Source organism: Limanda limanda, chromosome 13, assembly GCF_963576545.1.
Source record: "Limanda limanda chromosome 13, fLimLim1.1, whole genome shotgun sequence".
NCBI classification, from domain to species: Eukaryota; Metazoa; Chordata; class Actinopteri; order Pleuronectiformes; family Pleuronectidae; genus Limanda; species Limanda limanda.
In genome coordinates this window covers 25980278-26002931 of record NC_083648.1, presented here as the reverse complement: position 1 = coordinate 26002931, position 22654 = coordinate 25980278, and the positions used below count along the sequence as shown (strand labels likewise).

Sequence of the window (22654 nt, the reverse complement as noted above, 5' to 3'; positions counted from 1 at the left end):
GCCCGGAATGTTGTTAGCCCCTCCATGCTAATGGAATCGTCTGGTAAGGAAAAGTTAAACCATGCTTCTTTCAAGATCAGGGTGCAGCAGTATCTCATAGCCCGCCTGGTTTTTAAATCCAGCTTCAGATAGTCCAGTTTATTCTCCAAGGAACAAATGGCAGTAAGCCGATTAGATGGAGGCAGGAGTTAGTCTTGAGCTTTGCTGTTAGTCCTACCCGAGTTCTTCGCTTTCGCTTCTTCTGGCAACATCTCTGCTCCTCTAAGATCACCTAATTGTGGTGAGAGGCTCCACTGCTTCGTAGGCTGCCGGTTCCAGCTAGCGTAGCAGTCCGAGGCTACATAGAGTGTCCAGAGAAGCCAGATCCATGGTAGCTAAACTGTTGGATGTGTATAATTCATGGATTGACGATCAGTTTTGCTACATATATCATACAAAGGTAAAATTGTCGTACACATTGAGTTTCTTGCTGCAATTTGTTCTTTGCTAACGGAAGCCATTGCAGGCACAGCCGAGCAAGGCACCTTCGTCTTACTTCACGAGTAAAGACTGCAAAGGGCGGCTGTGGCTGAGAGGTAGAGCAGTCGTTCTCCAACCTGAAGGTCGGCAGTTCAAACCCCAGTCTTCCCATTCCCAAAGGTTCATTTGTAACTTTTTCTCGAGTGTTGTTTCTGGAAATTTGTTGTAATATCTACAATAACAGCATACAAAAAGCGAGCTATCTTTAATCAACTCTCCTCCTATCTCCACCATAACAACCTTCTTGACCCTCACCAGTCTGGTTTCAAGGCAGGCCACTCAACTGAGACTGCCCTCCTTTCTGTCTCTGGGCAACTTCACACTGCTGGAGCAGCCTCTCTCTTTTCTGTCCTTATCTTTTTAGACCTTTCTGCTGCATTTGACAAAGTGAACAACCAGATACTTGTTTCCTCCCTTCAGGACCTGGGTGTCTCAGGCACTGCACTCTTCCTGCTCTCATCCTACCTCAAAGACCACACTAACCAGGTGACTTGGAGAGGATCTGTGTCTGAACCTTGTCCTCTCACTACTGGGGTCCCTCAAGGTTCCGTCCTGGTACCCCTCCTCTTCTCTCTGTACACCAGCTCTCTCGCTGATCACACCAAACTGACCCTCTCTTTTCCCCAATCTGAAACACAGGTAGCAGCACGAATCTCTGCCCGTCTGACTGACATCTCTCAGTGGATGTCTGCACCCCACCTGGAAATTAACCTTGACAAAACTGAACTACTTTTCCTTCCGGGGAAAGGCTCTCCCATCCAGGCTCTGACTATTACCTTTGAAAACTCCGTGTAAGCCCCCACCCAGACTGCTAGGAACCTGGGTGTGACACTCGACAGTCAACTCTACTATACCGGCGGGGGTTTTACCCCTGGCAGATACTACCAAGCCAGGCAGTTTTCAGGTTAGAGGCCAGTCTAAAAGCAGCTTTGCGATCACCCATTGGCAGTGGGATGATTGGATGAAGATTGGGCCGATGTATTTGTCTTACATATGAATGGTGTTTCTGCCTATGCAAATTAGGACATATTTAATAAGTGTGGAGCTCATGTGCATATTCAAATTCATTTCAAAAGAAACTTGTAATACAAAAAAGTTACTTTTCATGTATACTTTTACTACGTAAAGTTTTATTGTGGTAGGAGTAAAGGAAAAAATTAAGCCTATTTGAGTGTATGTTGGGCATATTCGATTAGTGTATAGCTCATTTGCATATTCAAATTCATTTTGAAAGAAACTTGTTTCACAAAAAATGTTACTTTTCATGGGTACTTTCATTGTGTAAAGTTTCATTTTGATAGGAGTAAAGGATAAAAAAATAGCCCCATTGGGGTGTATTGTTGCCTGGCCTTATTGGCACACATCTCGGATTGATGAGAATTTAACATATTTCCTCAACTAGGACTTCTTAGGACTTTTAGTATGTTGTTCTGGACACCTCTTAGAAATGATCTATGCTGAAAAAAATTATTTTACAATTACTTTTTGGCTCCAAAATGGCTTACTTTGCCTGGAGTATATGGTCTGCAGTTGTCACACAGTAGTTAATGGTAAATACAGTCTGTCCCTGTCTGATTAAACTAATCTGGTCAGTTAGTTAACTTTTCATGAAGGGTTCTTCATGAGAAAAACACGACTTTTATATGTTAATATGAGTTTATGACATTTCTATTGGTAATATATGTTTTCTTATTTGGCTTTATGTTCTTTTTTCATCATTTTTATAATTTGGTAATATTAAGCTTGGCATGCATAAAGCAAGGTGATTGAGTTCAACAACAGTTTGTACGTGATCTGGACTACAGTCACTTTAGGATTTGGTTGGTATCAATAAATAATTTACTTTATACACAACCCATTAACAAAAAATATTAGAGCCACAGAAATGCTTCAAATCTGCAGCAAAACCACGGACCTGGCAGCCCTGCTTAGTTTTAATTTAACTTTTATTAGAAACAGAATGATTTTAGAAAAAACATGTTTCGTCTTTGTTTTGATACATTGATCTCAACATACTTTTCGACTGCAATAATTCCATCTGTACAAGAAAAGTCAGTTCATTCTTACTAATTTTACTTTGTCATTTTGGCTCCTTTGTACTGTTTTTATCTACTGGTAGAACATCTTTCACTAATTTGTATTTCCCAAATTTTTTGTTGACAAAATATAGAGTAGAATGATTGCGTGAACAGTGTCAGTGTAAAGAATAGAAAGTGAAAGATATAGCTGTTTGTGAGAGCTGACTATGACGTTAGTGTATGTACTGTGTAGACATGTACATGATTCACAATTTATCATATGAGGCAAGAGGAAATGTCCACTATTATCATTCATTGTGCTTTAGATGATATAAAATGCCTAATTTGTATTGAAATGCTTTGCAGCACCTAAAGCAAACTAAAAAGATTGGACACAGATTTTGTGAGGTCCCACAGTTCACACTGCATGTCAGGACTAAAAACTCCTCTGATTGGCTGACTGCACTTTGAGTGACAGGCCTATCACTGGTCTCATTCTGGCACCTTCACTCTGGTAAACACAGCTGAAAGTCACATTGTTATGTTTTCAGCTATGGAAGACTGGCCACATATTTACAGTCGTTTACAACAGGATGTTTCTGAACGGTAAGCTACACCGTCCTCATGTTTGTTCAAATTTTAGCAGGACAGTCGGCCAATGTAGGAGTAACGCCCCGAGTTACAGTACCGAGTTGGAACTCCATTCCATTTAGAGCATGTGGTGAGCATTGTGGAACAGCTGTATCCTTGAGGAGTTGCTGTAGGTTGAGAGTCTGTGGTCAAATGAGTTGAGCACAATGCCATGTGAGAAGAAATAAAGCCTAGCCGCTGGTCTTGAACAGTAACGTTCTTAGGAGGAATGTGCAGGGACCCATTCTCTTCCTTGCATCCCTCCACGCTGCAGTGTTTCTTCTGTGTTGTTTGTTATGGTTATTCTGTGGTAGCTAACAAGCTGCTAACATGTCGCGTTCAGTGAGGAGGAGTGGTGGTGGTGGTAGAGGGGGGGTTGTGTGTTCAGAGGTTGGACTTGTACCGGCTGGATGGGGCGAAGAGAAGAGTGCGATTCCATGATGACATTATACGGAGAGGAAGTACGAAACGTGACATTTCAATAATATATTTCCTCGAATGGACTGATGAAAAAGTCAGCGTAGTGCCTGTTTACATACTTTGAGAGTACAATCTTCCCCCCTTCAAGTAATTAGGTATAGTAAAAGCCCAGAAAATGTATTTTACACAATATGGGCCCTGTAAACTACCAAACTCTTATCAGTTCATATTTTAGTCTAAAAGAAACATTTTACCATATTTAAGATTAAAACATTGTAAGGTGTTCTGAGATATTATGTTCCCAAGACAAAAAAAAAAAATTGTCACATTGATTACATATATACTGTATGTGCATGTGTGGAACTAAACATGTGTGACGAAAGGAAGCATGCCCCACAAAAGGTGACATATAGGTAACACAAAGTTGAATCACAAGTGCACCTTGGATATCTTACTGACTCAGGGGTTTGAAGCACATACACACTGTAGCTCATGTAATGCCTTGGATATAAATAATTAAGCTGTCATACTCGCAGAGTCCGGCATGTCCATGCTGGGTTTGAGCTCCACAAGCTGAATCTGGCTGTTGCCCTCCCTCATCCTTCTGCTCTATCACTCCACATAGACCTGAAAACAAATAGCAAAGGTGGATAAAGACAAAGAGCAGAAGGGGTAAAAAGTATCACATAAATTTGATTTATAATTACATTTGAATGGTGAGAAGCAATGCATCCTATCTTTTTTAGGTTGTTAGTATTTAAACAAAAAAAAACTAGCTCCAAGCTTTCTACCTGAGGCTGAGCTGTTGCTGTCATCAATTAGGTTGCAAAAGAGTTGCTTATTTACAGTAAGCCTGCAATATCTATATTATATTTTGTATGGTTTGCTGTAGTATTTGTAAACGCTTCTTAGCTGTAGAAGGCATACCCTTTGCCTGAAATAGACATGCTGTACAGATGCAGCAGGCTGGAGTCCTTTTAGTGAGTATTTGAAAGGTTGCAAGTGTATGCATTTGAGGTAGTATCACACAGATCACCGGGGAGACATGAAATCAGAGATACTCAGCCTCTAAATACATGCACTACAGAGGCTGAGACCGATTATGATCATCAGAAATAAAAAGGCAAATTAATTTGTTTAAAGAAACACTCCCCAAATAGATATCAGCAACATCACTTGTCGAAAAAAATGGCAACATAAATATATAGCAACATAACTTATTATTTCATTTTCAATTCATCTTTGTTCTATTAAGATCATTTATGTTTGCGTTAATTGTCCTCTACCAGCTCCATCTTTCTGTCGACCTTTCTCTGTCTGTCCTCACTGTAACAGGGAATTGTAAGTTTTTAGATTTTATCTGTTTTTTTATTTATCATAACACAAAATATAACAGTATATAACAGTTTATGAATCACTTCTAAATCAGGCCCTCAGTGTTATATTTTTTTTTCAGGGATTACAATTCTAAATAGAAATAAAAACAAAAACTTCTTGTGTACATTCATAGGGGCGGCTGTGGCTGAGGGGTAGAGTGGTCGTCCTCCAACCTGAAGGTCGGCGGTTCGATCCCCAGTCTGAACCATCTGCATGCCGAAGTGTCCTTGGGCAAGATGCTGAACCCTCAATAGCCCCCCATAGAATAACAAAGTGCTGCAAGTAGATGCACTGTATGAATGTGTGTGTGAATGGGTGAATGTGAAACTGTACTGTAAAGCGCTTTGAGTGGTCTTCACTCGAAAGACTAGAGACTAGAAAAGCGCTATATAAATACAAATCCATCCATTTACCATTTACATTCAAAACTTAATAGTAAATGTACTCAGCAGCCAGTTTCTTAGATCCAACTGGTGAAAAAAAATTAAATTTGTCCTATAAAGAATCCTAACGCACAGCTTTTGTTCAAACAGTTTTGGGGATATGATGATTCAAATGATTGACAAATAATTCATCAGTTGAAATTACTGTGGTGGTCGTAGTATTAGACCACAATATAGTTAAAAAGCAGCACAAATTGTAACATTTGAAGAATTACCATGAAGTCAAATCAACACTGAAAAAGTACCTTCCTGAAGAAAAGTTATCACGTTAGATAAACTGTAAGTGTATTTTTTTCCTAAACACAAGACCATTACACAGTCTCCAGTGTGCATGAGAATAATATGTTTTTGGCTCATGTCCCTCTAATAGTAAAATAACAGTAACCAAAACATACATTTATCATACTTCTATTTGGAAGAAAGTTGAACACAAAGTTGTCACAAGTTTAGAATTGTAAATATATATGAGTCATTTCCCACCTGTCTGTGTTCCAGGCGGGGGTTCAGTGTTGAACACCACTTCATTCTTCTGTGTGCCACAAAGAACAGACAACTGGTTACCCGCTTTCACAAAAAGGAAAAAGGTGGGGACACCACTTATACTTTAGGATTGGATGGAAACCAAGCAGATTTAGACTTAAATCAAGATTGCGCACTGATACCATACAGAAGAAAACTACCACTGATCCTGAATAGGCATGGGTGTTTAGTGGGATGCTACTGCTCACTATCTTTATAAGTAAATATCCATGTGTGATCAGCTACGTATTTTGGGCCCCCTGGTTTCTGATTGATACTTTGTGAAAGGTTTTGTTGTTGTGGCTTGTGAAATGTGTTCTGTAAAATATTGTTGTAATTTGTCCAAATTTGGCTGCCATAATTTTCCTAGTTGAAGACATTGACTATAATGAATCACAATGTACAATCCATTAAGTTAAATTTACCTGAAAGAGGGGTGTGTGTTTGTGTTTGTGTGTGTGTTTGTGCACCTGGAGTAACGCCTGCAGTCTGGAAGGTTCCCAGTCTCTCAGGTAGAAGAGGCAGTCTCTGGGGTGATGGGCGTGTAGTCCTGACACACTGCATTCGTCCACCGCACAGGTCTAATGTGAAGTCATGACAACAGAAGACACCTGACAAAAGTTAATAAATTCTCCAGAACCTTAAAGTGCATTTACCCCAGATGTGTTTGAACTATTTTATTTCAACGTTACATATATACATCATTATACATATAATGATGCTCCCACATATTTAATTTCATATCATACATAATTCCACTATACAATAACAACCATTGGTGTTATTTCTTCACTTTTTAATTTATTTTTTGTCTTTTGAATATGTTTTTAAATGCAACTTCTATGTATTGTCTTATGTTGCTTTTACAATTTGTCATGATGCCATTTATATTTTATGAAAGCTCTTTGAAAAAAATATTTCATAAGCTGCTCTGTAAATAAAAAAAAAAAAATTCAAATCTAAAATCCCATTCCTTCTGCTAATGTCTCCCACTCCAGCCAATGTTGATGGCACCTGACCCTCACAGCCAGTCCACAACTGACTGGGTAAGTTTCACACAAGCAATTCTGGCTATGAGATCTCTCTATGAGGGAATCCACCCAGTTTTAATGCCAACTTGTGTTCAACTTGAAGTCTCAATAGGATGCCACAGGCTCTGCAAATGATCATCACTTGTGATTTAGAAGGCAGTAGAAGCTGGTCCAGAAAAAAGGAATAAAAAAAACTCATCTCCTTAAAGTGAGGCTTAATGGAACCCAAACACATCTTACTATAAGACCTGTACTTTCACAAAGGAATAGCCCACACTCCACCCAGATGCTCACGTGATGAGATTAGAAGTCTCAGCACAAGTGTTCTGTTTAGTTCAGTTTACTTAAGCACGGTTCTTTCTTTCACTCACATTTTTTTGCAAATGATAAAAACTAATGAAAGGTGGATGCTGAAGACATGGTACATGAAGTGGGCTCTTGACGTGGTATAAAGATTGTTAGGGACTTATTGATTATTTTATGGATTGCATATTTCAAGAACATACAAATTAGTGACATTGCATTTCATGCAGTGGCTTTATTCAAAGTAAAATTGTATGACCATCAGTTCTCATAGTCAGAGAAGAAACCTGAATTCAGAATATCTCATGCACATTGAGAACTTGTTCAGCATGAGTGATGACGTTTTTTTAATGGATTGCATTGTATTTAGTTGGTTACTGAATATGTTTGATACTACATTGTCTTTGATAAAAAGGTTTAAGGCCATTTCTTGTCTGAATCATTTTTAACCGTTTTTAGTCATTGCAATGTTATATAGGAATACAGTAGGAAAGGTAAAAAAAAACAGTAAAATCAGAACAAAACGTATTATAGAGTAAAACATTTAAATACACAGTATTACGTTGTACATACGTCTTCAGGTGGACTGTGATTTATAAAGTGAAAATTGCCTTCAGGTATGCGTGCACACGGTTTTATAAATTTGAATCTTTTTTTGTGTTCGCCATTTTTGGCTTTTGTGCGCACCTTCACTTTCAATATGAATCCTACGCACTGTTGTATAAACGAGGCCCCTGAACCTTTTTATTTATGATATTATTATCACATCTTATTATCACATCTGTCACATATATAAATCAGATCTTTGAAGGTTTGCTATTATTTCTGTACTTAGTTATTGTACAAAATGTATATTTTCCTGACGTGCTGACGTGATACGATCCAGGACCATGATGGAGGTGGCAGCTGATTGTGGATCACGACGGTGGATTGTGGACTATGGTGGCATGTAACTGTGTTACGAAGTGTTTCTTCTAGTCAATGTGGTAAATACTGTTATTCTGTTTATGTTCTCAGTTACATGCGCCATCTATTGCACTTCTGTCCGTCCTAGGAGAGGGATCCCTCACATGCGGCCCTCTGAGATTTCTACGTTCTTTACCCTGTTAAAGTTTGTTTTTTTTGGTACTTTTTCCTTATTCTTTTTTAGGGTAAAGAGCAGAGGATGTCGCACCTTATTAAGGCCTCTGAGAAAAATTGTGATTTGTGACTATGGGCTAAACAAATTAAATTGTATTGCTTGTTGGTTTGATTGATTTTATTTATTTGTAATTTACTTACCTGTTCGGTTCTGAAATATATGTAAAGTTGCAGCAGCAACACTGGAATTTATCTTCAGGATTAACCCCTTAAACTATCCATTACATTAAGAATAATTGTAATAATAATAATTGTAATAATAATAATAACTTAAGAACAAACCAACCGTACAATTATTTCATTTGCAATAAGAAAACATTCATTTTACACAAATTATGTTTAATGAAAAATAAAATCTAAACAAAAACAAAATATTGCTAAAACATTTAGTCTGAGTAGTAATAAAGATTGATTAGGCGACCAGCATTTTATCTAATAAAAAATACAATATTGTCTGGATTACTACTATGACAACAATGATGAGAATTATAGAATGAGTGAGACTTACAGTGTGGAAAGGGTTGTTGCAGCCACTGCAGAACTGGTAGCGACACTGAGAGCAGCAGAAATGCATACAGCCTCCTTTAGACAGTGCATACTGGAAGCGGCAGTTTGGACAGGCTGGAGCGTGGAGGGCAAAAAGGGTGTGAATGGAGAGACAGCACAGTTGTGGCATCATATGAGACCTCTTGCACTCATCCAAAACACTTCAAGTCATAAAATACTGTTATCCTAATCACTTTGCACCCTGGAATACAGGCTCCCTTGTGGTTCCTAAAGTCTCAGCAACCAGGAAATTTTCCTATTTTTATTATTATTGTTTTTAACTGGTGGTGCTATCATCAATAATATATTACATCAATAATATCAGTTTTATTATTTTCATTAAAACCAGTTTGATAGAGCTTAAATAAGATAGTTAAACAATTGTCTCTCTACAGACTTACAGACACAAGTAGACAGGCAGGCCGAGACAGACTGGAGCTTGAGAAAACAGCAGGTGTTTGTGAAGAGCAGTAGTTTTGGTGAAGAGGGGAACTGGGATAAGGTTTGTGAGAGGGGAGGGCAGCTGGTGGAGAACAAGTGAGCAGAACAGATGTGGAGACAGGGAGTAAGTCCTTGGGCATCCGACGGGGTTTACATCTCGCACACCATCTCCCAAACCCATTTCACCTAATTTCTTCATTGTACATACTTCCCATTTTCTTTTTGTGTTTTTTCTGTGGTTATTTTATAATGTTTAGTGTCCATAAGTGGAAAATTGTTTTTCTTTTGTTTGTCTGTCACTGTTATACTACTAAAACATGTTTATGAACTTCTTTGTGCCTTCTCGTGCTAACATCTTAGTCACTTAACCTGAAACATTATTAGCATAAAAATAACATTATTACAGACGTCCATATAATTCAAATTATAAGTAAAATGATTTATTAAGAATTATTAAAATTGATCTCCATTATTTTGCTAACAATGACTTCTACTTATTCTTATTAATATTATTAATTCATTATTGTGATAGATTTATTAATACACGTTATGTGAATGATTTCACCAGACAAATAATTTATTATGTGAAGTATGTAATAACTTTGAATTAAATAAAATACATTTGAAAATAGCAGTTTAGTGGAGTATTGTGTGAGGAAGCACAATGCCCGTGGTGGTGTGCTGTTCCAGGAGTTTACCAGTCTCTGTTTGACCAACGCAGAGTGTAAACTGGATGAAACCCTAGTGGAAACCACCCAGTGGGTTCTGGTTTTTTGTTTATGTCTCGTTTTACAAAATTTCATAAATCTAAATGAGCATATCACCTGCGCTAGTACAGGCTCACTTTCCCCTCAACTACTGCTGCAAGAAGATAATGTGTGTGTGTGTGTGTGTGTGTGTGTGTGTGTGTGTACACTCACTGATGCCGTTGTCTCTGAGGTATCCGGCCAGGCCCTGCTTCTGATACTCTGGATCATTTTCTCTCTTCCAGGACTGGTACTGTTCACAGGACAAACCGGCATGCTGACACTCCCACTGCAGAGAAGATGCGCAAATTACACTGGTAAACACCTGTCAGTGCTTTTAAAAGGTTAAAGGGGAGGTAAAAATCATTGTGTTTAACATTGTTGATACAGCAATAAACTATTTGGTACTAGTTCAGGTCAGTACATTTCATGACAGTTGTCACTCATATTTAAATACTGAAATGTGTGTGTGTGTGTCTATTTATAGTGTAATATAGAGCAGTGTCTATGATGAAAGATAAAAGGCGACATTATTCCCCGACTGTGGCCATTTGTTATTAAAATAACTAGTTATGGTTGACAGACACAGGTTTGTGTCAAACATGAGGGAAGATTCAAAGCACTGAAACAGATGAGTCAACACACAGACATGTGTTGTATTAAGTCTTAAATCCATTTGAAGATTATTTGTCACTCACCACAGAATCCTGACTGGGTTTTCAAGATACAGAAACTGCTCCGTATGGGGAACAGGTGAGCGTTTTCAGCAGTGAAGTACGTTTATGATTGAGCTGGGCAAGTATTTATACAAAAACAGTTCGTCACTTCATGTTCTAAAATGGAAAATGTAATGGGAAGTGTTATGTATGAATGTGTTTTTCAACTTTACAATACAAGTTGCATTTACACATTCAAGCCACCAGTTGAATCAACACCTATTCGAAATAGATTGACTCAAAGCTTAATATCAGAACCTTCATGAGAAGTTGGGTGGGGATTTGGGAGGGTTTATTTTAGGATTAGACTTGTTGTACCTATAGGGGGACTTAACATACTGCGAGTTGAGTGTTATTTATGACTGACTCCTTCAGAAGTAAAGATCTAGAACACCACACTGAACATATACATTCTTTAATTTGAGCTTTACCTCTGACTAAAGCTTTTCTGGATATTTCTACAATTTTCTAACTTTGTACACCTAACTGAGCAGTGCAGATGGTTTACAGCTGGAATCTGGATCACTGCCTGTGTCCAAGGCCTTCTGTTGATCTTATGTAACGCATGCCAGTTCACATTGTGCCCTACCATTATTTCTGTTAATACTATGAATGCAAATACAGCTCTTTGATTCTGAGAGTATTTATTGGACAAAGCTGATGAACTGTGTCAGGTCTTTCAGATTCCTAGTGTGCTCATAGCTTTGTTTTTGCAATATGTATGTTTTTTTAGGCCATGGTTTTAATGAATCGGGGGAGAAGAGAATCTTAATGAGAGGGCAGAAAGTATAGAAAGACAACACACAGTGACACTGAACACTTACAGGTTTTTTACACTGAGCACAGAAACTGTTGCGACACTGAAAACAGGTAACCTTCAGCTGGTCTCCATCATAGATAAACCCATATGAACACTGTGGGGAAGAGGAGAAGATAGATCAGTATTATCATCTTAAAATAATACAGTGGCTTTGACTGCCATCAAATACAACATAGGCTTATAACTTTAGACAATGTTACATTTGAAAGTGGATCCTGCAACAACAAGCATAAAGAGGTGGGGCTTGAGCAAAGAGAATGTTAGGGTGTCTCCACCTGCTACTTCGGTTCATGTAGTAGGTTAGTGAAGATGAAGAGGGTTTGGTATTTATTGCATGGGCTGTATTATAACAATGACTTGAGGAATGTCTCAGGAAATTATTCTGGGTTATGCAGAGAGGCAGAAACACACACAAACACATCTGCCTCTATACATATCAGACAGATTAGCAGCAACTTTGTTGCAGTTTATTTATGAAATGCATAATGGTATTACACTGCTGTATCTTATTTTACCTTATTGATTTGACAGTTAGATAAAGCAAAATTGAGACTAAATAGACATTGTGTCCGCATCGTATATATCAACTGACAACAAAGCAACATAGTTTGTGTGTGTGTGTGTACTTGTACAGATATCTTTATGAGGACCACTTGGAGCCTACATCCTACAGAGTGAGGACATTTTGGCCTTTTCTCACTTTCTGACCCCCTTTCAATGGGCTGTTTGAGGGGTTAGATTTGGTTTTAGGGTAAGGATTAGGTGTTGGTTAGGGTTTGGCATTTAGTTTTGATGGTTAAGGTTAGGGTAAGGGGCTAGGGAATGCATTTTGTACAATGAGTGTACTCACTAATATAGATGTACAAACATGTGTGTGGTTAGGGTTAGTTTTGCGTCCGTGTTTGAACTGAAGGAGCCCAGTGTAAAATCAAAATTTAATGATCTAAGGGGAAATATTTTTATACAATATAAAGCTGCTGTGTACAACTGATACTGAAATAAATGTTAATATTGACATGCATTTATAGATCAACACAGACTGATTTACTGACATTACTACTTTAACCAAATATCAATGTTCATCTTAATGGCATTTAAACATCTACTAGTTGGAGGATGTTAAATTGGAATACACAAGTGTAACACGGAGAGGAGGGATGTCTGAGTCGTCTATTCTAAGCCAAAAGTATGAGACCCAGAATAGTACTCTTTGCTTGCATATTCCGCTGCCAAATAAAAAATAACCTGTAATTAAATTTTTAAATTGCAGTTTAGTGGAGTATTGTTTGAGGAAGCACAATGGCCGTGGTGGTGTAATGTTCCAGGAGTTTACCAGTCTCTGTTTGACTAAGTTAGAGTGTAAACTGGATGAAACCCAAGTGAAAACCACCCAGTGGGTAATCTTATTTAGTGCTTATAAAAATGATGTAACCCATTCTTTACTTACATGACAGCACCAGAGGAACTTGGGGTCCTTGATTAGAGCCTGCTCTGTCAGCTTCTTATGGAACAGTTCATAGACTTCTGGCTCCAGGCACTCTCGTAGCTTAAACATGTAAAACAATGATACAACCTGGATGTCAGAATATCAGCATTTTAAACTTAGAGTAAAACATGACAGGAAAAAAGGAAATGACTTTGGAAAGTACCCTGCATTTAAAAAACATATGGTACCCCATTTACCTACAGTATATCTGTGCTTTAAGAATGACAAATAATAAATGATCATTGATCATGTGTTTTTTGTTGTACACCGTGCGCAGTATGCAGAGAAAATAGGCGATACCTTTAATCTCTAGAAGATTCTTTGCTAAATTTCACACTAGATTAAAATCTGTTTGGCCTGTTATCTTTTTCCTTATTATGTTTTGTTCCTTAATATGGATGGGCAAGCTGTCAATGAGTCACACCCGGCACCCAATCACAAAATGGCATGCAGCTAGGGCATGGCTCCATGTAGAGAGTAGAATCTTGAAATGTATGTACCTGCTGCACATACAGAAGTGTGTCCACAATCCATTGGGAAATTCTAGGCTATGATAGAACTTATCCAGCTCAATAATGTTTTGACTCTTGAAGTAAACAAACAACTTATGTGGAAGGTGTCACATTTAGATACCCAAACAACTCAGAATCTACTTGACTGCCTGAGTAAGGAGTCTCCGCTCTCCTGTGTTTGGAACTGAAACACCAAAGGGGAGCACAATACCAGTTCTGGGGAAGGGGAAATAGCTAAATCAAAGGTCAAGCTACCTAAAGAAGAAAAGGGGGAAAGCTCAGATGAGTCCAGAGGCCTCATTTATAACCATTGCATATGCAGAAAAACGGGGCCTGAAAGATACATACTTCAAACGAACATTGGGATCTATAAAAACAAACTTGACGGGAGAATGTGAGCACTTGTACGCTAACTTTGACACACAAGTACAAATATTTTAGAGATGCAGACATGAGGTGAAGAACGGAAGCCATATTATTGATGCACTTCATCATTAACGTTAAAGAGTCATTTGTGCTTGTGTGACATAACTGTTCCATAAGAAACTTCTATTGAAAAAGATATAAAACAACTTACGTTCAGCCATTAAACAGCAGAGTTGCAGATCTGAGTCATTAATAGTTTTTAATATCTTAGGCTAAAGTACGTCATTAGTTTTCATTTAGTGTGTGTGTGAGTATGTGTGTGTAAGTGTGTGTGTGTGTGTGTTTGTGTGTATGTGTATGTGTATGTGTATGTGTATGTGTATGTGTATGTGTATGTGTATGTGTGTGTGTGTGTGTAAAATTGCTGCAGTGAAGGTGACCGTGCCATCAGGCGCGCATGAGCTCACTGGAGATCACTTACAAAAAAAATAGTAAGTACCTAGTACCTATCCAAGCGACTTACAATAAGTGCATTCAACCATGAGGGTACAAACCCAGAACAACATGAATCAGTGTGAAGCGATACGTTGTTTTCTGATGAGTGGGAGCATGCACCTATAACTGTAAGCTCAGTGAATAGGGAACTGCTAAAAATAGCAAACTGTTGCATTCAGAGCACACACATCTGATGATCTGCATTGCATTTTGCTGAGTAAAACCAAAACGTGGGAATGGAAAGATCTGGGAACAAGGGTACCAAACTATAACCTTATTAATAATTGTAGACCTATCATGTGTAAAAGGTGTGTTCAAAAGAGAGTACTGCTCAATGGTTCCTGTAAAATGTGTATAAATTGGAGATCAAAATGAAAATGCTTGCTTTCTACTTATACGCCTAAATAAAATATTGAAACATAAAAGGAGGGTCAGAGGTCGTCAAATACTGGTTTACAAAAGGATTCTCAGCATTTGAAATTTGTATATTCACAAACAAAACTTTCACAAATTTGATAGTGGATTTCAGTCAGTGGTGATGCTTTACTCAACCTGTCTAATATGTTTTAACAGCGGTCACTGCCTCAAACAATAGAGAATTGTGAACTCATCAGTGTATTTTCCCTTTAGGTTTTCCCTTAGCTGTTTAATTGGAAGCTGCACATCTAAGGCTAACTTCAGCATCATGAAATGGAGTGGAGATGCCAGCGAGGCGACCTAAGCTAGAAGCTGAACGCAAGAGGCTCCGCTGTGATGCTGTCTTACTGCTGATAGTGACTAAAGGATAGCTGGTTTCATTGTGCATCGTTGTCTGAATTAGGCAAGTTGATCTGCAGTACTGGAGTGTGTTTTCTGTTTTGCAGCGAAAAAAATGTTTCATTTGATGAATCTCTCTCTCTCTCTCTCTCTCTCTCTCTTCGGAGCTGATTATTCAATTATTGATATGTTATATTATTTTAATCACATCTCCATCCGTGTGAATCTGAACAATCTCTTTAGGGCAAATTGCCTAAGTGGAGCTGTCTGCATATACAATTTCTCCTCTCCTCCACTGCCACCTTTTGGTGTGGCGAGGCACAAACTGTTAGACGGATGCTACTACCTCCCTTAGTCCTTCCTAGCTCTATCTCTCTTCCTACCTGGATGTCAAGGGTGGAAAAATAGCTGTTCAGGTGTTCAGGATCGTTGATGTTTGGCTCCCAGCACACTGGACACACCATGTCCCTGATGTGTTTGTCCCTTACAGCGATAGTGAAGTGCTGCTGGAAACAACCACAGCACACTGAACACTGGCATGATGTTAAAGACTGCATCTGAAAGGGAAGAGAGGGGGAAATGAGTGAACATGTGCTTCTGTTTTGCAAAACTTGTAGAAACATTTACTGAATCAGTCAGTACCTTGCTGTGGGGAAAGACAGATAGGCAGATGGGACACTCTTTAGCCAGCACTCTCCTGATAAACTCTCTGTCATGGGACTCTCGTACAGCCTGCACAACATCCTCCAGGGAGTAAGAAGCAGTATGCTCCAGAAGAAGTGACAATGCTAGCTCACAGCGACCCCAGCTCGGAAGATCATATACAGCAAGTAGCCTACGACATATCCGCTGGAAGAGATGAAGGAATTATTTTTGTGTCAGATGTAATGAAACACACTCTTGGTGTAACAATGTGATAACCAAGAGATGCAAACGCAGAGAACACCAAGGAAGCCAAGTGATGAAGTCAAAATCAAGGTCTATAATACAAGAAGCAGAGGTAAAAATCCAAAAACCTGAAAAAAGGCAAAAGTAAATCCGGTAGACTGATTGATATTGAGGTGCGAGTGTGATGATTGCAGTGGTGGGGAAACAATGGGAGGAAGTGAAGCTTGAGTCCCTCTGCAGTATGAGTAAAAAACTAAATGAAACAGGAAGATACAAACTAAACTCCATGATAGTTAAGGAGCAGATGTAAAGTGTTTCTGACAAATTGAATTCACACTATGACCTTGCTGCCTCCTGCTAGATAGTAGGAAGGTAGTCAGGCTGAGGGTGGGGTCCTTCACCATGCCGTCAAAATTAATATGGCTGAAGACTTGACTCTCACCTGTTTGTCAGGGTGATGGATGTCTACTGGAGGTTCGGCTTTCGCACTCCAAATACGGTTGTGGAAGGGCTCCAGTAGGGGTCTCTGCAGCAGGGCTAGAGCTCCTCTTACCTCACCACCACTCTGTTTCAAAACCTCATGGCAGTGAGCCTCTTCTCTGAAGCCCAGTGCACACAGCTCCTTTATCTGAGGGAGTAGGGTAAAGAAAAGTGATGATACCATGTCTCGAGAGAAAGAAGACTGACAGAATAGTCAGTTGTTCAATTCCAAACAAAATTGGAGATAATGTCACCTTGGCAAGTCTGTCTCTTAGAGCTTGTCTGGCTGCTCTCTCTGAGTCTCCGCCTGCTGTCAGCCAGGCTTGCTTAGTCTCTGCTCTGGACAGCTTGATCCCACTTTCTGTCTCTACAGGGTACTCCTCTCTCCCGGCATCCGCAACAGGAGCGTCACTTGACCTGCTCTGTGTTAGAGGACAGTTAATCATTATCAGATATCCCAGCTGATAGTCACAGTCTGAGGAACATAAAGGTGTGAGAAACATCCTTCTGCAGAGCCGGACAGCCCCCACCGTTCCGGATGTAAACATGTACGAGTCATGGACCTTTTAGATCTACGTGTGCCACCAGTATGACGTACGCATACGCTGAAAATAAGGATAACCGAACTCTATTAAGGCTAACAACATTATTAAATGACTTATATATACAGGTGCATCTCAATAAATTAGAATATCATGGAAAAGTTCATCACAATTTAAAGAAAAGAATGCTTGAAACATTTCACTCTGTGTGTAATGAATCTATATAATATATGAGTTTGACTTTTTGAATTTAATTATCAAAATAAACAAACTTTTCCATGATATTCTAATTTATTGAGATGCACATACATACAGTAAATACAGTAAATTGTCCTTGTCTTCTATTTGTGAATATTGACTTTTTAAATCTATTTAAACATTTATCAATTTAAACCAACCGTAGCCCCCACCCAGACTGCTAGGAACCTGGATGGGACCCTCAACAGTCAACTCTCCCTTACTGCCAACATTACTGCAACAACCGCTCCTGTAGATACATGCTGTACAACATCTGGAAAGTCGACCCCTTCTCACTCAGAAGGTTCTGGTCCAGGCTCTCGTCATCTCATGCTTAGACTAATGCAACTCCCTCCTGGCTGGTCTACCTGCTAGTGCCATCTTACCTCTGCAGCTCATCCAAAATGCTGCAGATTAACTGGTCTTTAACCTACCTAAGCTCACTCACACTACTGTGCTGTGAATGGATCGGGCCCAGCCTACATCCAGGACATGGTTAAACCTTGCACCCCAGCCCATTCACTCTGGTCTGCATCTGCCAATCGGCTTGCTGCTCCCTCACTGCGAGCTAGCCACTCAACAAAATCACAACTCTTTGCTGTCCTGGCACCAAAATGGTGGATTGAGCTCCCCATTGACATCAGGACATTAGAAAGTCCACACATCTTGCGCCGCAGACTAAAGACAAATGTCTTCGGACTACACCTGGGATAATAATATGATGTCTAATAACCAATTAAAAAATATATATGTTAAGTTTAGTTGCACTTATATGGAACTTACATGTAACAATTGTAGTTTGGCTTTTTGAGGCAAATTGTACTTACTTGATATCATGCTGTTCTGGGTTTGAATGCACATATTGTAAGTCACTTTGGATAAAAGCGTCAGCTAAATAAAATGTAATGTAATATAATTAATCTGAAACAGCTGTATGGCTATACACATGCACTTACACATACACACATATATATATTGTGCTTTTTAAAGGAAACATAAACTTAAAGAGCCTTTCTTTGACTTTGATTTGGGCACAAAAATGGATTTAAACAAAGATGGAAATCTGAGTGGAGATACAGAGTGCTGCTAGTTGTTCACTATTATGCCACTAGTGTATTTTTTGGTCTCCTATAGATGCGGAAATTAAGTTTCAGTATAGATGATCTTAATATGAATACTAGTTTCCTTATATAAGTTGGTCTGGAACCCCTTCATGTGTAGGTCTAAAACAGTGGCTTTGGCTTGCTGGTGTATAGGTCTAACACGGTTACTCGCGCATGTGTAGGTCTAAAATGTCCGGGGGCATGGGGTCTCCTGCTCTGCAGATCGATATTGCTGAGAGAAGCATACTGACTGTGTGCTGTGTTGTAGTCTTGTCAAACTTAGGGGATGCCGCTACCAACATCCTGATCTGGTCTAGCAGCGGAGGAAGCTCTGACTTTAACCACTTGTTGGGCAAGATGCTGCTGTCTCCTGCTACCCTCATGCTTGTGTATACCTCTTCTGGACTCATTCCTTTCTTCTCCCCATCCTGATGCACACAAAAGGGACGGATACAAATAAAACACCAACTGAAATGTATATCACAGGAAGGTTAAGAGGTGATAGAGGTGACTTGCTCTTATCAGTTGAATCAACTTAAGCCCCTCCTCTTTCATCAGCCTCTGTCTCCAGCAGTCCAGGTCTTCAGGGGCAGGCTCTTTGGGTTTGATTGGCAGGGCAGGGACCCGTCTGACAGGAGAGGGAGGACGGAGCCTCACAGGCAGGGGTGCAGGCTCTGGACGAGCCAGGTCACACATGTCACACACTGTAGCAGGAGTATAGTTCAGATATGTACAGAACTGACAGACCCACTGGAGAGAAAGAGAGAGGGAGAGAGAGGGAGTTATAGATTTCAGGAAGAATGTGTAATTTCTTCTGTGGGGATTACTTCAGGCTGTGGAAGTTGTACAGCAGTACAGAGATCATGGGACTGTAATTGATGTCAAGCTGACCTTTGAGCATCACATGGACGCTGTGTGTAGGAAAGGTCATCAGCGCATATTTTTTTACGAAATCACTTTCATGAAAATGTTTTGTTGTTTTACTGAAACTGTTATTTCCTTTTCTTTTATCAGTTGGCACTGAAATTATTTTTACATTATTGAAAAAAATTTATAATTGAAACCATGCAAAATGTTTTTAGCTCCATTTCTTAACATTGCTTGGTTTCTCCTGGGGATTGAGGTTATTCTTAAAACTCCCTGGCTCATGATACCTCCACTAAACCTGCAAACAAAACAGGGGCTCCCATACAACAAGCATCATATGTTTTGGTAGAGCTCAGAGTTGTTTGTTGTGTAGACCAATTAGATGTGCCTTGACACAGCTGGTGGCTGATCTACACACCAGATAAGGCACATTTTGTTAACATGCTGCTTAACAAATAATATTGCAATGAAGGAAATATTCCATTGGCTAATCCAGCACCAAGCAAAAAACATGTGTTTTACTGCAACTTCACGTAACAATAATTTCATCTTTATTTCAGTGAACAGTGCACACCCCACACTACCAGAAAGGCTGTAGTTGGCCTCTTTATCCCACTTCAGAGGCTGCCTAAAATTCAAGACTTTGCAGTCTGGATTCCTGAAAGATGGACTTCAATCCCTTTACCCTTGTGTTCGCGCTTCCCCCGGCATATTAGGACGCATAGTAGGGCAATAGACACTGGAGCAGCCCTTGCAGATGTTACATTTGTTACACCGGCAGCACACGGTGCCAGTTTTATAGTCTTTTATCCTTGGTCATATCTGACACCTCTTCCTCTTCCTCGCCCTGAGCGGGGCTGCTGCTAGGGCCGTGGAAGAGGCCGGATGCTCTGGTCTAGTGATGTGTCGGTCGTGAACGATTCGTTCACTATGAACGAATCCTTACAAGGACTCGGGAGTAACGAGTCCTCTCAATGAGAGATTCGTTCATTTTCTTGTGGCCGCGCATCGGGACTGTTCCATAGGCTCAGTCAAGGAGGCAGAAATGATTCGTTCACTTCCCTACTGGGTCTTCGGGTACGAGTCTTTGGATCATTTATCACGTGACCTGCATTGGCTCAGTAGAGGAGCACTGGAGCTGGAGCGAGGGGCGTTCACTGTCTTCCGGAGAAATAAACACTCTGTGTTTTTAGTATAGAAAAACGTGAATTATATTCGTTCACAAGTCATACAGACTGGTTTTGTTATTTTCACTTTACATTAACACTTACAGTTTAGTGCAGTGTAATTGTTTGCCGTGATAATTAAATGCCAGTATGATAATAAATGACAATTTCAAACCATACAAACTGTAATGTTGTACTGTATTTAATAGGTTTACTTTAAAAAATATGATCTGCAGTAAACTGTAAGTGTAAATAACAAAACCAGTCATTATGACTTGTGAACGAATATAATTCACGTTTTTCTATATTAAAAACACTGAGTGTTCATTTCTCCGGAAGACAGTGAACGCCCCTCGCTCCAGCTCTCCTCTACTGAGCCAATGCAGGTCACGTGATAAATGATCCAAAGACTCGTACCCGAAGACCCAGTAGGGAAGTGAACGAATCATTTCTGCTTCCTTGACTGAGCCTATGGAACAGTCCCGTTACGCAGCCCCCCCCCCCCGTTGAAATGAACGAGTGACTCGAAAAAAGATTCGTTCCTTTTACTGAACGAGATTCAAAGAACCGGGTCGGTAAAAAGATCCGAACTTCCCATCACTACTCTGGTCGAGCATCTATGTGGACTATAGCTCTCTGTGCTTCTGCAGCTTTTACGGCGTTCACAAGGGCGGCGGAAGCTTCCGTGCGGGGGATACGATCCCTTCAATCGATGCACGGAGTTGCAAGAGCCTTTCCCAGCTGCTCCAGGAACACCCTCCGCTTGTTCAGCTTGCCCAGCATCCAGTCTCTCTCCATATCACAAAGGCGTTGTAGGAAGAGACGTTGATAATGTTGTGAAAGACAACCAGGGGCCTGCGCATGGTCATCCTCCTGCAGCTGTATGTTACGATCACCTTGTCTAGGTTGTCCAACTCACCTTTGCTGCGGTTGTAGTCCAGGACAATGACCGGTTTCCCTTCCGGTGGTCGCTGACGTCGGCCTTGGTGTGCAGCCTGCTCAGGAGTCCCACGTTCCTGTTTTTCCTTGGGATGTAAGACACCAGAGTGGCGGTGGGCGTGAAAGCAAACTTGGATGAGAACATCTCTCATTTCCTGACCAGCTGCCGCGCGAGTTGTAGGAGGTGAAGTAATTGTCGCATTTCGGATATTCAGCCTGACACAGTGTCATTTGACATAGGTATTGCGCTGAGTTTAGCAGCTGCACTCTCTCCTATCATTATTCTACACATGTCTTGCGCCCGGCAAAATCAGTGTTTCGGCAATTGTATGGGGTTTGCCAAGCTAAGCAATTATATTACCAACTACATAAGATGCCTCCAGACACTTGGAGACAGTGCTATGCTTGGAGATGCTGGTTTGTTGTTGCTGGAGGCCATCATGTTTACGTTTAAGAAGACCACAGGCTTCCACTGCATGAAAAGAAGCGTTTGTGTCAATCTGTGTCGCAGGAAAGTGTTGGCACATCCTTCGGTTAACGACTTTCACACGTATCTGCAGGCAGCAAAGGAAACGCTCAGGGTTCCTGCAGTTGTCAAGCCTGTGAGCTGTTGAGAGGTGACCCCCCTGCTCCAACGCCTAGAGGATGCTTTCACATGCAAATGACAATGCTCTGAGCTTCACAAATGCAAATCAGTTTCCCTGAGAGCAGATAACACCTTTGTGTAAGAGGCACCAAACAAACTATCTGGCTGAGTAAACCAGGCTTAAAATAAATATTAAACCTGAAATTTTAAATTGTTCTTAAGTAAGTATGTGTGCTATAATGAATTATATTGTATACCACGAACAAAGGTCAATGCAGTCAAAAGAAATGAAACAATGCACTTTATTTCAAATTTTTATTGTCATCCAAAACAATCCTAAATCTCAACAACTGTACAGAGTGGCATGATTACAGTCACTTTTTCAATTGTGCTGGTTAAATGCACAGAGGAAGTGTTAACCACACCTCTATGGCAAACTAAGCTGTTCCATGAATTATAAATGGTACCTTTTCACCACTACTTTCAAAATTGCTATGAAACATTCATGGATTTAATGATTTATTTTTTCAGTGTAATATTTAATCCCCCATGGACTGCACAG

The 22654-nt window shown here is 39.9% G+C and overlaps 1 protein-coding gene across 1 annotated transcript in view; it reads right to left on the bottom strand.

The window, feature by feature from the left end:
• The window catches only part of LOC133018753 (E3 ubiquitin-protein ligase RNF31-like), a 49601-nt gene that overhangs the window by 6922 nt on the left and 20025 nt on the right, over positions 1-22654 (bottom strand). The window contains exons 9-21 of the mRNA XM_061085185.1: positions 19051-19284; positions 18786-18962; positions 16907-17074; positions 16615-16800; positions 15927-16133; positions 15668-15841; positions 13117-13215; positions 11674-11763; positions 10308-10422; positions 8909-9021; positions 6397-6507; positions 5888-5936; positions 4118-4214 (exon numbers count right to left, since the gene is read on the bottom strand). Of these exons, the coding sequence (XP_060941168.1) occupies positions 4118-4214; positions 5888-5936; positions 6397-6507; positions 8909-9021; positions 10308-10422; positions 11674-11763; positions 13117-13215; positions 15668-15841; positions 15927-16133; positions 16615-16800; positions 16907-17074; positions 18786-18962; positions 19051-19284 (1820 nt within the window). The remainder of the gene's footprint in view (positions 1-4117; positions 4215-5887; positions 5937-6396; positions 6508-8908; positions 9022-10307; positions 10423-11673; positions 11764-13116; positions 13216-15667; positions 15842-15926; positions 16134-16614; positions 16801-16906; positions 17075-18785; positions 18963-19050; positions 19285-22654) is intronic.